The sequence below is a fragment of the Triturus cristatus genome, chromosome 5_1, assembly GCF_964204655.1.
Source record: "Triturus cristatus chromosome 5_1, aTriCri1.1, whole genome shotgun sequence".
Classification (NCBI taxonomy): Eukaryota; Metazoa; Chordata; class Amphibia; order Caudata; family Salamandridae; genus Triturus; species Triturus cristatus.
Window position 1 is genome coordinate 669,536,721 of NC_140587.1, and position 17,306 is coordinate 669,554,026.

The 17,306-nt window shown below is 45.3% G+C and overlaps 1 protein-coding gene and 1 long non-coding RNA gene across 3 annotated transcripts in view; one reads left to right on the forward strand and one right to left on the reverse strand.

The window, feature by feature from the left end:
• The window catches only part of LOC146831353 (uncharacterized), a 262,046-nt gene that overhangs the window by 205,622 nt on the left and 39,118 nt on the right, over positions 1-17,306 (forward strand). The window lies entirely within an intron of this gene.
• LOC146831354 (aquaporin-4-like) overlaps positions 1-17,306 on the reverse strand; it is a 175,231-nt gene that overhangs the window by 69,211 nt on the left and 88,714 nt on the right. Inside the window, exon 3 of one of the 2 annotated variants that reach the window (XM_085604139.1) lies at positions 7,252-7,416. The exons of the other annotated variant lie outside the window; for it this stretch is intronic. Coding sequence (XP_085460265.1) covers positions 7,252-7,416 — 165 coding nt within the window. The remainder of the gene's footprint in view (positions 1-7,251; positions 7,417-17,306) is intronic. 2 annotated transcript variants of the gene reach the window in all.

A 17,306-nucleotide genomic window follows, 5' to 3' on the forward strand; every position in this document is an offset into this window, starting at 1 on the left:
GCAAAACGTCCTAGGGCGGACACTTCAACATATCTTTTGAAGGGGGTGCTACTCCCGGGTTGAAATGAGTTAGCAGGCATGCTGGAAGCTTGTGTGAGCTCCCTTTTGGAGGGAGGACTGGATTCCAAACTGGAATCAATCAAGCAATGCCTGACCTCAATCAAGAGGGATCTCTCTTATTGGTCCCTGTTAGACCTGACATCCTTGGCGTGGGTTTTTCCCCTATCTTTCGCCTCTGCTACATGGATTTTTGATGCTGTTATGGATTTCGTTTTTGCTGGTTTAGATGCTTTGGACACTCTGCCACTGCTAATCAGTGCCAGAGTGTAAGTGCTCCCTGTGTAAAATGTCATATTGATTAGATATACCTGATTGGCATATCTGTATCACCATGAAGTCCCTAGTAAAGTGCACTGTGTGTGCCAGGGCTGGTGATTACAGATGCTACTAGTGGGTCTGCAGCGCTGATTGCGCCACCCACCTGTGTAGCCCTAAAATGGTGTCTCAGGCCTGCCACCGCAGGCCTGCCTGCAGTCCCCAGACTGCCATGTCCTCCTGGCCAGTGTCCACACTGACTAGGCCTAACCCTTCCCTTTTTGTGCACATCAGTCATCCCTCTGGAAGGCCCGAGGTACCCCCCTGGGCAGGGTGCAGTGTATGTAAGAGGTAGAGCATGTACTAGTGCAGGTACCATGCTCTGGTAGTGAACCGCGGCCATTTTTGTGTGTTCACTGCTGCAAGGTTATCTTGCTCCATAGGCTAACATGGGGGAGGCTGGTGCCAATGGCTATCCGCCTATCTTCTCATAGGAACAAGATAAGACATGAGTGTTTGATATCCCTGAGCTCAGCATTTGATAACACATCTTTTAGGAGAGGTTGTTTTTAAATCCTGAGTTGGAGAATAGTACTTTTTAGAGAGTAGCTGTTCTCTTGTCTGACCCTTCTGTGTGCCTGGGCATGCTTGTGGATTGACTGTCTGGCTTGAGAGTGACAGGGGCTGGGGATCCCCCAGGAGGTTGGCTGAGTCAGCCCTCTGCTGAATGGCGACATTTGCAAGGAGAGTGGAGGGAGGAGATAGCACCTGGGAGTGAATAGGGCTGTGCCTGCCTGCCGCACTGCTGGCTCCACCTCCTGCTGGGCGGCTGACGACTCTGCCCCTCACTCTGAAAAGAAAGCAGAAGCCAGGAAAACAAAGTGCTCCAGCAACACCCAGAACTGGATCAGACCGGGCTCAGGACCCACTTGCACAAAGACTTCAAAGACTTTTAGGGGTATAAGTACAAGACCCCTGACAACAGATTTTTAGATTCTACAATCAAGAGGAACCTCTGCTGAAAGACGGACTGCTGAAGGACTAAAGGAAGATTGCCTTGCTGTGTGCTCTAAGGGCTGACCTGTTCTGCTGTGCAACTGAAGCTGAGGAGGAGAAGGGGCCTTGCTGTGTGCTGTGACCCTACCTACTTGACCTAACAAGACTTTGCTGTGTGCTGTGTCCTCAACTCTGAAACTCCAAGGGCCTGAGAAGAGCTGGCCTCCTGTTTGCAACCCAGGGATAGAAAGTTGCCAAGACTTTAAAGACTCTGCTGTGTCCCATCTGCGCTGCTGTGTGCTGCGAGGACCGTGGACTGTCCTACCAAGCTTCTAAACATCTGCCCCGGGAAGTGCGCTGGCTGCTCTCTGTTTTGCTGGAGAGTGCCGCGCTGATTTTGGCCTGACACCGGTTGCCGCATTGTGAAGACCGACGTTCTCATCAGCACGTGTATTGCTGTGGCCGCAGGATTGAGGGCGCCCCCGTGCTAACTAGGCCGCTGTATGGCTTGGCGGCGTCACGATCGACCCGCTGACAAGGGGCGCCGTGAAATATTCTGCCCGCGATACACCGCCGCGGCCCGGGGGCCTGAAACTGATCAAGAGCTGCACTTCCCTGCTCTGCGAAGCCGCGGAGAAGAGAACGAGGAGGCTGCGACCTGATTGGTTGCTGACCGGAGGCTTGGCTGGAGGAGCCGCGCTGCGAGTGGCTGACTCCGGTGACGTCGACATCATCACTGGGGGCTCGTCGAGGGAGCCGCGACCGGATTGGTCCATCGCTCGGGAGCTGTGAAAGCCCTGCACCACGCAGCCTGAGAGGAGCGCTTTAGTTCTAAGCGCAAGAGGCACCGCTGGAAGAACGTGGGTATTTAACTACTGGAAGCCTACGAACGTATTCCTTTCCTTTTGAATACGAAGTCCCACGAGAGACTAGAGACTATCTTTTTACGCTCCTGACAACCTAAGAAAAAGATTGATGTGCAACGCTATGATAATTGATTTCCACTGCTGAAACTAGATAAAGTTATATTTTTGATATACTTACCTGTGTGGTCTACGTTTGTGGTGTACTAGGGGGGTCATTGTAGTTGTTAAGTGCGAATACCTTACACATTGCCTTGGGGATAAGCCTGTCTGCTCGAGCCAAGCTACCTAGAGGGTGAGCAGGGGTTATCTACTGTGTGTGTCCCTGTACCCTGACTAGAAGCAAGGGTCCCTATTTGGTCTAAGGTGCTTACCTCTGCCAACTAGAGACCCCCAGATCTAACAGTCCCAATATAACAAGATGGCCAGCAACATAGCCAACACTGACCAGATGGATCCATCGGCCAGTAGTGGAAATACGGGCCAAAGCCAGTGTATTCCTCGATCTGCAACTGGAGAGGATCACCTGATATGCCCTCTTTCTCACAAGAGCATCGTGCCCCTACCGTCTCCAAGCCCCAGCCCTCCTCGCTCCCACCATTAAAGGAAGGTTCACAGGTGGGGGCATTAGCCATGGAGTCCATTAGGACAAAGGCTAGCCAAGATAACAACACGACCACCCGGCGAGAGTATGGAGAACGAGGCCCTTCTATCTCTTTAACTGGGGAGCCAGGTACGCAACCCCAGGACCCAAACACCATAGCCCCAGAAGCAACACCATATGTTGTGGTCCTGGACAATGTACCTGTGTTAAAGACTGGCTCCACTGAAGTTAAAAAAATAAAGTCTTGCATTGGCTGAATAATAACAATCCTAGGATATAGAGTGGAGAGGCATTTAATCATTTTCTGGAGGGTGGCCTGGATTGGAGGGTCCAAAAAGAGCAGTGGTGGTGACTGTGTAATAATCCACTTTACTCAGCCACACTTGGAAGAGAGAATTCTTCACGTGGTTAGTCTTCGCACTGCCCTTCCTCTGGGCTATTTTTACACACCCCCGTCCCTGGCCCCAACACCAAGTTTATGGTATCCCAGAAGACCATTCTACATGGCATTCCAGGAGTGGTATCAGGCTCTCAACAGTCCAAGTCTCCAATGGCTTTGCACCCTTAGGGCTCCTTGATATTTGTGATTGACTGGAAAGGTCAATAACCACGATCTCCATGGTCCATTCTCCGCAACCGGTCTTTCTGCATCAGTTGGAAAAAGGCAACGCTGGACCTTATTCCAGGGACACTAATCATAGGAACCTCCTCTCCTGGAACATAGCCGGCTTGGCAAACATTTGGACAAAAGTGCGCCACTCTGGAACTATAAACTTGTTCGACATTGTTTGCTTGCAGGAGACTTGGGCTATCAACAACTCATTTTTTCTGGAACGGTATAGGTCTTTCCTTGTGCCCGCAAACCCCCTCAAAGGCTGGCCGAACAAAGGGGGGTCTCACAGTTTGTCTCACTTAGGTTATGTGATATAGTTGAACTGAACACAGATAATCCCTGCCTGCAGTCCTTGCTATTTTCTCAGGGGTCTAGCAGATTGGTGCTCTTGAATTTTCATCCTTCCCTGAAGTTTGTAATATATTGCGTTTGGGGACCTTCTTGACTAGTTTTAATTTTTCTACTCACCACACCGCCAACATTGTTTTGGTGGGAGATTTCAATGTCCATCTTTGTGGGGATCCAAGAAGGCAGGGCAAAGGGGGTTCCCCCTGTCCTCACCATTCTGGAATACATTTTAAACATAATGCCCAGGGTGACAACCTAAATACCCTGGTGTGATTTTGACCTTCAGTCAACGATGGGCAAATTGGACCCAGTACAGAATGACATTACTACCACTTTTAAAGGGCATGGCAGTGATTATTTTATTGATTTTATCCTCTTCTTCACCCCTCTTTTTTACCTCGTATCTGACCTTTTTTTTTTTTTTTAAAGTATTCACAGTGATCATAATCCGCTATGTCTCGAAGCAAGTTGGCCCTCATTGGGCTTAAAAAAGGGGAGTGGGGGAGGAGGTGCACTACAGCCGGGGGTAGAAGGCTTAAAGGGGCGCAGATTATCCCTGATTCTCTTCATGAGTCTTTTCTAGCCAAATGTCAGAACGAGATCCAGACCTGACTTGCCGCACAGGTAAAGGAACCTTGAAGGAGGATGTTTGGAGTAAGCTCATGGATGCTAGCACAATCAGGAGTAGCACCAAGTTCTGGAGTATTATTAACAGCCTTTTTCTGGGGGTAGAGTCAGCAAAAGGTATGGACGTACACATCACAGAGAATGACTTTGTTCCCAAACATACCCTCAAAGTGGCTGACCCTCTGGTTCAGAGCTCATCATGTGGGGTGGATATTGAAAGCCCAGCACTGACACTCTCAGAAAGAGAAGTGAGGCAGGGAATAGTGGGTATGACGAGTAATAAGGCACCTGGACTGGATGGAATTCCTCCTGACCTCTACATGTCCAGCGTGGAGTTCTGGGCGCTGGTGCTTACCTCTGTTATCAACGCGGCTGTTAGATCTGTCCCCCCCCCCACCCCCCCCGGCCTCTTGGGCCACTTTTATCATTGTCCCGATTTTGAAAAAGGGGAACAGAGATAGCACCCATTGTTATAGATCCATCTCCCCGTTGGACTCTGTGGTTAAAGTGGTCAGTCGGATCCTATTGTATAGGCTATCCAATTGGACCCTAGAGAATGACATTCGGTCAGATGCCCAATATGGTTTCCGCCCCGGCCATTCAATGATAAATCAATGCCTGAACCTCTTCATGATGATGAACAAATTTACAGTGGCCAGATCGGGAACCATCTTTTTGGCCTTTATGGACCTCTCCTCCATGTTCAACTGCGTGAACGGATGCAAGTTGTGGCAGACCTTGCTTTTTCTGGGGGTGGACAAGGACATAGTTCTCTTTTTCCAAGATCTCCATCGAAACACAAAGGCGGCAGTTTGATACTCTGGTGACTTGAAGTTCTCAAACCTGTTCCATCACCAAGAGTGGTGTCCGCCAGGGTTGCAGACTGGCTCCTTTCTTATTTAATGTATACATCAATAATCTGGAGATGACCGTCCTGGAGACCATGGCGGACTTTCCTAGGGTGGGACAGCGTGATCTTCCAATTCTGTTGTATGCAGACAACGCCATCTTGATGGCTAGGACTGAACGGGGCCTGCAAATGGTTATAAACTCCTCTGTTCAGTTTATGGGGAAGCAGGACTTGAAGGTTAATAACTCCAAGTCTTTTATCATGCAAGTTGGGGCCCACCCCAGTAGGCCATATACCTTTAAGGTAGGGTCCACCCCTGTCCCAAGGCAAGTGTTCTATCAACACCCCCAGGTATGAGAAATGAAAAAATGAAATGGAGGCCTCAACTCACCCGTAAGAAAAATTACCTCTTTAGTGAGTCTGCTGCCATATTCAACTTTGCTCCCAGACTGGTGGGGGTCTTATTACAGGGCCAAGTGTATCTTAAAGACTATATATGGCAGTGAAATATGGGGATACACCACCTCAGATGACCTTCAAACCGTGGAAAATTAGCTTTTGAGACGGCTTTTATCCGTTCCACATGGTACCCCCCCTTTCAGTCGACATGAGGAGCTTAGTATGACATATATCACTGACCAGATAGCATTTAGCCCTGTGTCTCTCTGGGTAAAAATATGGGCTGGAAAGGGGATAACACTAAATAAAGTGATTTTAAAAGACTGTTTGGCACTCGATCAATCCTACCGTGTGCCGTTGCTCAAATACATCAAAGAGAGCTTAAAGAGCTTGGGGAGAGGAGATCTTTTCACTGCCCGTGATCTGACTAATAATAGGGATTTGAACCTCGGCAGCCCTCTTTGCGCAGCAGACCATGATAAGGGACGAGAAGGAGCTTTTGAAGCCCAGTGTATGTCGCCTCAGACACTCTCCCAATCTGATCAATTTTAAAAAACTGCTTAAAACTCACCTCTTTCAAATCCATGAATAGCTGACTCCTGTTACCACTCTGATTCAGTTTCGTCCCCGCGCCAGGACAGTCTTGACTATCGGAGCGCGTTATAAATCCACATATAACATAACATCATGCTAAAAACCACTCAGATGGTGGAGCCTTACTTACTGGGGTTCATAAACTCATATGACAGATTTTTATTTACCAGGTTTCAGTTCGACCTTTGACCCCTAGGGTGGGCAATGAGGAGGTGAAAGAGTAAGGGACACAGCCTGTCGTCCTGTCGCTGCGATGGTCAATCTCCACAGGACATGGTCCACTTCACGATGTTTTGCAGCTTTTATGATACCCCTAGAAAGTCCTACTTAATCCCGATTCTCAAAAAGGGCAACTTCAGGCAAGCGCAACCCGCTTTTTTATCTTTTTACAGATGCTCACGGGTAGCACTGTTTATGTGCTCAACTAGACCTAAGCCTGATGGCAGATTTTAAAAAGTTGTGATTAACTAGCTTGCCCATCTTACACCTTTCATGGCACCACTCCCTTTATATCATTTTGCTCACCTGTTTGATTATATTACAGTGCTTGAGTTGTGATTCATTGTGCTAATCTTGAGCATTTGTACTACTGTTTTTTTTTGCACAAGTTATTATTTTATTTGCTATGTCCCTGTAAAGACTGTTTTTTTATCACAATTTAATCATGTGCTTTTATTGTTAGAACCAGAGACACAAATCAATCAAATCAAAATGGTCTTTATTCGGCTTCATTAATTCTATTTTTGCGTTTCACGAAGGTAAAAAATTGGCCAGCATTTTACAAATGTTAGTGGTCATGGGTTTCCCAGCTAAGTGGTGCTGCCGCATTTCATTCTGTCACTTGGTAATTAAGATGATTTTGAGAAAGAAAGTTAGGAAGAAAACTTTCCACCCGTTTATCGAGACTTATTTTAGACTACCTCTAAAAGGAGCTTCTTATCCCTAATCACACAACAAACAATTGCTTTGTTCATTACATCAATACGCAATCAGAAACAAGTTAAAGCATTTTAATCATTAGAACTGCAAAATATGAACTTACCGCAAACAAATGGCCTGCTGCGACAGAAAATCCAATTGCTAAAGCTACTGAACCTGTGATATCACTTCGCTTTGAATCACAACTCGCAAAAATAGTAAAAACTAATTGAAATGTAATGATCAGTTCAATCAGAAGCCCATGGCCGGCTGAGAGCTTTGCATTCACCTGGTGAGAAGGAACAAAGACGAAATAAAAACATATTTCTGACATAATTAAAGTAAACATAGTCGCGATTCCAAGATTGAAAATTACTCATACGTAAATAGTCTTTTAGGTGTTAAATTAATCATTATTTTGCAAGCAGTAAACATTTCGGACTTAAAACTTTTAAAATCCCTCTTAATCAGTCTAACTTGATGAGCTGATAGGCCTGGGAGAATATAAACTGCACTACATTAAAAAAATACAAGATGTGACTCCTCAAACTGGATGTTGTGCATGGAGCTTGTCAAACCCATTTCTCGAGGGCCACTGGGTAGACATGGGTACTGCCCCAAATGTGGGGGGCCCCCTTTAGAGGGAAGAGTCAACAGATCGACAAGGAGTAGGCATGTCCTTGTATTGTGCCAACTCAAAAGCACATCTCTTCGTGTGTTGAGGTTCTACTTTCCAAACAGGGGGTAACTCTCCCTCTTAAAATATTTCGGGTGTCTGGCTAATGATCTCGAAAGTGCTTTAAGAGGATACTTTCGTTACATTTTTAATGTAAAACTGGACTGATTGCACCCCCCATTTACCTGACGAATAGGGAATATTACCTTTTTCACACATCTCTCTCTCCACCACATGCATTCACGTCATAAATCCTGGAAAGCTTTTTCAATGTGGAATATCATGATAAAGCGATATCAGATTATCGATCCCATTACAGACGTCCAATGTTGGATTCACCCATTGGCCAAGGTTCGATGTGGCACCTGCAAACATAAATGCTAAATGACTCCATCTTCCAAGTCAGCTTGGCAGAATAGATGCCCCATTTCTTTAAGCAGAACAAAGGGCTAGTGCATTGTCCCCTAATTGTATTGGGAACCCTTTTAAGGTCTACATCTGGGATGTAGGCATTAAGAATGCAACTGGCATAAGATAGATCCTAAGTAATCAACTGCTTATATTGGAGACAGAGCTGGCACAACTAAACTATGAGGCTCCAACGCTGCAACCAAACCACCAAGGATTAATAGCCAAGAGACACTTGCATGAAAGACTTGCTTGAGTGACTATCCTGCGTCACATCGAGGACGATATAGTGGAGCCACTTGCTACCTGACTAGTGCGCTCCAAAACACCGCTGGCAGAGAACACAGCACTCTGACAAGTTTACAGCTGATGAGAACACACTGAAAATGTATGTACTTTTCTCAAAGTTCTGCATATACTTGTACAAGGGTGGGCATTGTGTGAGCAAAGAAGAATGTGCCTTGGTATGTGAGTACTGCCAGCTTGTAGAGGCTAATGGCGGTGCAAGCAGACAACCTTGAGGAGTCCGTGTCCCTCAAAGAGATTGAAATTGCCGTTTTGGTGATAGCCCTGAACAAAATTAAGTAGTGAAGCGGTTGTCCGAGCCCCTAACACCTTATAATACTTAAGGGGAAGCCATCGTTAATTTGTACCTAATTGCATTTGAAAGGGGAACTCTGCCCCCCAAGACCAGGGAAGCCCACCTAGTTGTGTTACAAAGGCTGACTGCAACCATTGGAGGCTTCTTCATACATGCCATTGTCTAGGGTGAATATATACTGTAATATTCTAGGGAAGCTGCTGGTGAACAGCATGCTGCGGGTGCTCACAAGCTTCTCTGGGATCAGAATGGTTAAATACCCAGCAGAAATATTATCCCTAATGTATGGAGACTGCAGCATCGTTCAGGGGGTCAAACTAATAACAAAGGCCTTCTCAATGACTAAAGATGTCAATACTGTCCGATGCACCAATAGCGGACAGCTACTAAGGGCTTCAAGGACAACATGCTTAACTAGATACCGCTACTTGCACAAATTCAACGACCAGATTTAAAATGGGGAGCATAGTATTGTATGCATGACTGGTCAGGTGAGGTACAAGGCATGGTTTTCCTCTTTTGCTGGTGCTCTTTTCACTGGCAATGGAACCCCTAGCCTGCCAGGGTGCACACTGGCAAAGCAACATGGGATTACTATAAGTGCTACACGCATCCGATTTCTCTATAGGCAGATGATGTACTTTCATATGTTGGCGACGTGGGTAGACTTGTCCCTTCTGATAAGTGAACTAGACAGCTTTGGTGCAGTTATTGGGCTGGTGGTAATAGAACCAAGTTGGGAATCTCTCTCCAGAACCTAGGCAAAGCTCTAAGACCTCTAATTCTTCAATAGCTTTTTGAAACAGGTTGCCTCTTTCAGTCTGGGGGGAAGCAGACTGATATTTCTCCCAATTTGGTTAATGTGGAAAAAAAGAACTAGCCCAATCGAGCAGTCATGAATATATTCTGAACACTCAGGAGGTATCGAAGGGAAAGTCGATTCTTGTTACAGAAAAACAATATAACTGGGCTAGATACTTGCGGAGGAGATCAAGAGGGACTGCATGCATCCTGAACTGCCTTGTGGGTCTTGGGTAAATTTAGACAGGTTCGCTCATTTGAAGACAGTATGTATTTCAGCTCTGGCTCACACCGCACTATTTGACTCCGGTAAACTCTTTGCCTTAGAAACTTCCAGGGTCATGTAAAGTTCTTCAGTGCGCAATTTCTGATTTCTGCACGAAATCAATGTTTTTTTTTCCTCTTAAAGCCATTAAGAAAATGCGAGGGAGCTGAGGTCCCTTAGAACCTCATGAGAAGCAGAATTGGGGGAAGGAGCTTACAGCCAGCGAGCAGCAATGTGCCCTACATCATGTGTGAACAATATATATAAATACACGCCCAAACCTAATACAACTTATGCAGTTAGCTGACCCCAGCATGACTGCAGGACTTGTTTCCCAGCACATGTCAACGCTGTCTCTGCATCCTGCTTCCACACTCAGAAGATGCTGAGGAAGATCTACAAATGGCTTCCAAGCAAAACTAAAACAATTGTTACTCAAGCCCTAGTCACCAGCAAGTTGGACTATGGGAACACGCTCTACAAGGTAATCACCAAGCACCTTACTAGAAAACTACAAGCCACCCAGAACTCGGGAGCCTGACTCATCCTCAACCTCCCACACCAAAATTATATCACACCATACCTCAGAGAGCTCCACTGGCTTCCAATAAACAAGCACACTAATTTCAAAGTCCTCACGCATGCCTTCAAGGTACTACACAACTTAGGCCCCATCTACCTTTTCAGTTGAATCTCCTTCCACCAACCACCCAGACACCTCCCCTCCACATGAGTCATAGTGGCACACATCCCACGCTTACACAGAACCAGATCAAGAGGACTGGGGTTCTCTTACATTGCTCCTAAAGTGTGGAACGGTCTCTCATTCCACATCAGCGCCTCCTCCTCTTTTTCTGAAATTCACAAGAAGCTGAATACCTGGCTTTTCAATTAACCAACCTACCATAGTCCGGACTAGGCACACACACCTGGACGATATGAAGAGGGATCCTTGTGAGCACTCTTCATATCGTCCAATTTCCCTCATAAATGCCGATAATAAAATATATTCTAAATGCCTAGCAAGAAGACTGGGGTCGGTTATTACCCCCTTAGTCTCACTGCGTCAACATGGTTTTATTGCTGGGAGAGGCACTACGGATCACATTAGGCGGCTTATCTCGGTTTTTGATTGGGCACAGGCAACGGGGGCTTCTGTGGGGGCGGCCCTGTTGGATGCCGAAAAGGCATTCGACAGGGTCTCCTGGGAGTTTCTGTGGGCAGTGATGAGGTGGAAGTCTTTTCCCGAGAACTTTATAAGAGCAATACAGTCTATGTATTGCATGCCGAATGCGGTAGTACGATTAGAGGGAGAAGAGTCTCAGAGGTTTATGGTTAGCAGGGGCACGAGGCAGGGGTGCCCCTGTTCTCCACTTCTGTTCGCTCTATATATAGATCCTCTTATAAACAGATTGGAGGCTGATTCTGAAATCTGTCCGGTTAAAGCACACCTGTATTCAGTGAAAGTGCTGGCTTATGCAGATGATTTAGCGGTATTGACTGCGGATATGGGGAAAGCCATGGAAAGAATTGTGGTAGTTACCAGAGATTTCGGTGTAGTATCAGGCTATAAATTAAACCTGGACAAGACGCAGGTGTTACACACGGAGGTTGGGCTACCAATAGGGATCGATATATCTAAGGAGGCAATGTATTTAGGGGTGCTTATCTCTGTTAAGATCCAAGAGATACCAAGGATCAATGTTGATCCACTGATCACATCGGTTACTAATACCTTGGAGCGTATAAATAGGCTCCATCTATCTATATATGGAAGGGGGAATGTATTAAAGATGTCAATCTTCCCGAAGTTTTTATATTTGTTTCGGGCGATTCCAATTATGTTTCCTAACATTTTGTTTAGGAGAATGGAGCGTATGTGCTCACGGTTTGTTTGGGGGTATAGGCGCTCTAGAAGAGCGATGAAATGGCTATATTTGCCGGTAGAGCGGGGAGGTCTCGCTATTCCTAATTTTTATGCTTATTATTGTGTTTCATTGTTTCAATATATGGGGGTTTTATTATGTGGAAACACCGAGGTATTGGAGGCTGCCTTTTCTCCTTCAATATATGAATGGTGTCTTGGCGAATCGGCTCGAGGATTGTTGGTCAAAGTACTAGAGCCTAGCTACTATAAAAAGACTAGGTTTAAGATTTTACAGGCAGCATATGCAGTATGGAGGAGGGTCAGGAAGCAATTGGATATGCCCACTATTTTATGGTGTACACCTTTTGACTCGTATGTGTTGTCTTCTACTATATGTCAAGATTCAGTCATGAGGAGGTGGTCACAGCAAGGTATAAGAGTAATTGGGGATCTTTTTGAAACTGGCAATATTCTTACTTTCCTATCGCTACAAGAGAAATTTGGGGTTGGTAGGGTGGATTTTTTTAAATATCTGCAACTTAGAAGTTATCTTCAAGCTGAAATTGCGAGGGGGAATTGTCAAGTGTCCCAGATTCGGATCTTGGAGTTGATAAAGTGTAAATCTAAAATCGGACAAATATATGAAGAATTTATGCTGAAGGAGTCTGATGATATCCACAAATTTGAGGTAATGTGGGAGGGGAAATTAACCTTGACTAATATTGATATTCAGCTGGCTTGGAGGACTGCTAATGCTATTCTGCTCTCTGGCAGTCTAAGAAGCCAAGCATATATGGCCGCGTTTAATTTATATTATACGCCGGCAAAGATTTCAAAGTGGAAGGCGGGTAGGGGGACGAGCTGTGCTAGGTGTGGGTTGCATGCTGCAGACTCAATACATATGTTCTTTTCCTGTCCATCGCTCTCCCAACTATTATTGGATATCGAACGCTTTATCTCAGGATCTTTGGGTATCTCGATTACGGTGACTGCACATTTGGTTCTGTTTGGGATGGAACATGGTACGGAGGCGGGGAGTAAAACGGTTTCATACAGAGGATTTAAGTTCATATGTATGTCGGTGTTGAGGTTATGTATAACATCTCAGTGGTTAGATTCAGAACCCCCCTCATTTGATATTTGGAGGGCTAAGCTTATTTCATTGTATAATTTGGAAATGGCCCTGTATAAATTAAAAGGCAGGGCAAGAAAGAAGCTCGGGGTAGCAATATGGGAGCCGATCGCAAATTGGCTTTAGAAAGGCATCCTTGATGATCCGCTTTGGGTCTGTTTGTAAAGTCAAGGATTATTTTTGTTGTATCTGATTGTATGTTTGTATACGTGCTTAATTTAAGGCTGTTTTTTCTTTTGTATATTATGAAATCTATGTAACACTATTGCCGCACTGAATTGAATAAAAAAATCTAAAAAATAAAAAAAAAAAAAAAAAAAAAAAAGAAACTTCCAGGGTCATGTAAAGTTCTTCAGTGCGCAATTTCTGATTTCTGCACGAAATCAATGTTTTTTTTTCCTCTTAAAGCCATTAAGAAAATGCGAGGGAGCTGAGGTCCCTTAGAACCTCATGAGAAGCAGAATTGGGGGAAGGAGCTTACAGCCAGCGAGCAGCAATGTGCCCTACATCATGTGTGAACAATATATATAAATACACGCCCAAACCTAATACAACTTATGCAGTTAGCTGACCCCAGCATGACTGCAGGACTTGTTTCCCAGCACATGTCAACGCTGTCTCTGCATCCTGCTTCCACACTCAGAAGATGCTGAGGAAGATCTACAAATGGCTTCCAAGCAAAACTAAAACAATTGTTACTCAAGCCCTAGTCACCAGCAAGTTGGACTATGGGAACACGCTCTACAAGGCAATCACCAAGCACCTTACTAGAAAACTACAAGCCACCCAGAACTCGGGAGCCTGACTCATCCTCAACCTCCCACACCAAAATTATATCACACCATACCTCAGAGAGCTCCACTGGCTTCCAATAAACAAGCACACTAATTTCAAAGTCCTCACGCATGCCTTCAAGGTACTACACAACTTAGGCCCCATCTACCTTTTCAGTTGAATCTCCTTCCACCAACCACCCAGACACCTCCCCTCCACATGAGTCATAGTGGCACACATCCCACGCTTACACAGAACCAGATCAAGAGGACTGGGGTTCTCTTACATTGCTCCTAAAGTGTGGAACGGTCTCTCATTCCACATCAGCGCCTCCTCCTCTTTTTCTGAAATTCACAAGAAGCTGAATACCTGGCTTTTCAATTAACCAACCTACCATAGTCCGGACTAGGCACACACACCTGCTCAGTGCCAGGATACCCTTGCAGGTGCTGTTGCGGCTTACAAATAGACATAGCACAATGTACAGCTGGCCCAATGTGATGAAGCTGGGGCTCCCTTTGGTCTAGGAGTCCGTGCTTGTATCGCGGTGGATAGTTAGTCCTTTGGGGTTATTTACATTTTGCTGTCTTTTGGGACTGAGGACAAGCTCCTGGGCTAATATGCTGGTTAGCAAATGTATTGTTTTCGCCTTCATATTGACTAAAAGGGCACAAACAATGAACTAGGAGTGCCTCCTTTCCATTGGCATCCCAAGGTAGTGTGTGATGAATACCAGCCTCCTTCTCGGCACCTGCAAACTGGCTAGAGATCACTCCTCTGCCAGCAGCTCACCATTGGGCCAAGCTCACCTGAGAGCTCTTAATAAATGTGGCCAACCCCAAGTCAGGCAATAAACTGCAATAGTACTCACCCCTACTTTACATGCAGATCTTACTGCAGAAGATTTGCAGGCATTGTCACCTTGGGGTACAGGAAGCAACAAAACAATGTCAAGGAAAACGTCATTCAACCCCACATATGTGCCTACTGAAATTTGATGCTGAGTGACTCTTTAATTATTTAATTGTGGATGTTATTATTGTTATGATTACCGTGACACTAAGGATCTGCCATCAAGAATTTGTGTCTACCTGGTATGACTCCTGGTGGCCCGCAGTGTTCAAATCCCCCTCCCCAACACACATGGACCACGCACAAAACATCTGCATCATCCTGGACTCCTCGCTCTCAAAGAATCACCAGATCAATGCCGTTTCGTCCTGCTTCCACATGCTCTGCCTGCTTCTTAAGAGCTTCAAGTGGATACCCACTGAGTCCAGGAAAACGATCACACATGCGCCACTCAGCAGCAGACTCAACTGCGGCAACACACTCTATGCCGGTACCACCCAGAAACTCCTAAAAAAACTGAAGAACATCAAGAATGCCTCCTCCAGACTCATCCTGAACATCCGATGCTGCAGCGACATCACGGCCACCTGAGAGACCTTTACTGGCAACCTATCAACAAAAGAATTACCTTCAAGCTCCTTATGCACGCCTACAAAGCCCTCCACAACATGGACCTGTATACCTCAACCACAGCCTCTCCTTCTACACTCCCACCAGACATCTACGCTCCACCCAACTGGCCCTGGCCACCATCCCATAGATCCGCAAGACCATGGCTGGAGGAAGATCCTTCTCCTACCTCGCTGCGAAGACCTGGAACTCCCTTGCCCCTCGGGCAATCTCCATCGCTGCTGCAATTCAGGAAGGACCTCAAGACCTGGCTCTTCGACAGAACCACAGATCCAACCCCGCCCACCCCCCCCCCCCCCACCCCCCCCAGCGCTTTGAGACCAATACGGGTGAGTATTCGCACTTTATAGGAAACCTGATTGATTGATTGAAAGCAAAATCTTACTTCACAATTTTAACTCTTCACACTTCTATGTACTAATTGCATAGCGCCTGGTATGTTTGTTCCTATGACGTAAAGACTCAAATATCTAGCTGTTATTATATACAAAACCCTAATAAAGATCAAGTAAAAAAACTACTCTAATCAGTAAACGGGAGCCCTTACACTGATCAAAAATCCAGTCCCCAGACGGCATACTATCATAGTAGATGATTCCGATGGCCATATTATGGTCACATTACTGACTCCCCTGTTTTATAAGTTGATGCTAAAAATTCAGATGATGGCCTAGATTCTGTGGCAAAACATCAATTTTACCCTAGAACCTAATGTTGATTGACCTTGCTGAACATCAGTGATCAAAAGTGCCACCACTAATGTTGTAAATTATCTTATGGGCTACTAAGAATTGCCCGTAGAATAGGAAGCTTTGCTTCATGACAGTGGGGAGCATAGCCTTAACTCCCTTGTCCACCACTCGTCATCCCGGTTGAATTAACTATCGTTGGCCTTCACAATTTTCTTGAGCACCTAAATGCTAGATGTTGGCTTGCACATAGTCAATCGTGTCTCAGCTCAAAATGCTCATCAGAAAATACATTTACAAGCTGTTAAAACGTGCATACCTAGCTCTCAGCAGAATACAAGGTCATCACTGATGTTTTTTACATTAATGAGGGTCTGTTAGCATACATAGGCTCAGATTTATCAAGATTGATGCAATGCTGCTCATGAGGAAATATACAGGGTTATGTTGCGTGAACATCATAACCTTACTCGGTGCCTTATTTACTATGTGTTGCAATTTGATGATGTCATCATCAGCTGAGGAACCAGGTTCGAGTCTTGGTAGGGACGCTCAACATCCTGTTATTCTGGGCAAATCACTTAATCTCCCCATACAAAATACATGAGCACCTGTTGCGTTACAGACGGACACATTCAAAGTACTTTTATATAGCGCAAACTCAACCCAAAGATATCAAACTCCCCCCCAAAAAATGCATACACAAAAAATGCCTTGATATAGCAACACCAAACATCGTAAGTGGGGTCTTGCATGATGAGATCAGTACTCAAGGCCTGCCCTCAAGTGCAAATCTCTAAACAGACAACCACCCAGGGTCAATTCCAAAACAGGCTTTTGAAGTGTGCAGTTTGAGAGCGTTGTGATATAGTGGCAGTGCAGATGTGCACAATAAACTGGTGCCCGTATTAGAATTCAACTTGTATTAAGAGCACCCGTGTGTTTTGACAATGCTATGCTTCTTTGACGAGCTCTAATGAGAGTGAAACCCATCAGGAGTTGCTTTTACTTATTTCAGGTTGGCTTAGATGAGATTGTAATTTTGCAACTATTTTGAATTGGTAAAAAAGGCTTTTACCATTACAGGCACAATATTACTAAGCATGGATAGCACTAGCTAATCCTATGCTTAAAAACTACGTTGCAAAAAATGGGAAAGGCGTTGTTATTTTTCTAACTTGGTGTGTATTTTTTTTCTAGCAGACTTTTTAAATAAGGGATTATCACTAAACTGACATTCAAGGAAGGCAGATTTGGAGTGTTCCAGATGTGCTGCATATAATTGAGCTGCTCGCCGCCTAAACATTGGAACTACCCTGAGGACTCAACTTTGATAAGAATAATTTATGTCGCACTCTAGCTTGCAAGTGTCTGGTTTTAAGAAGCACTTTGTACTTCCTTGTGTCAGGATAAATGAGAGCTTTTACTTATTCCAGGTTGGTTTGGACGGTATTTTCCTAATGCAAAGCTGTATTGCACTTGGA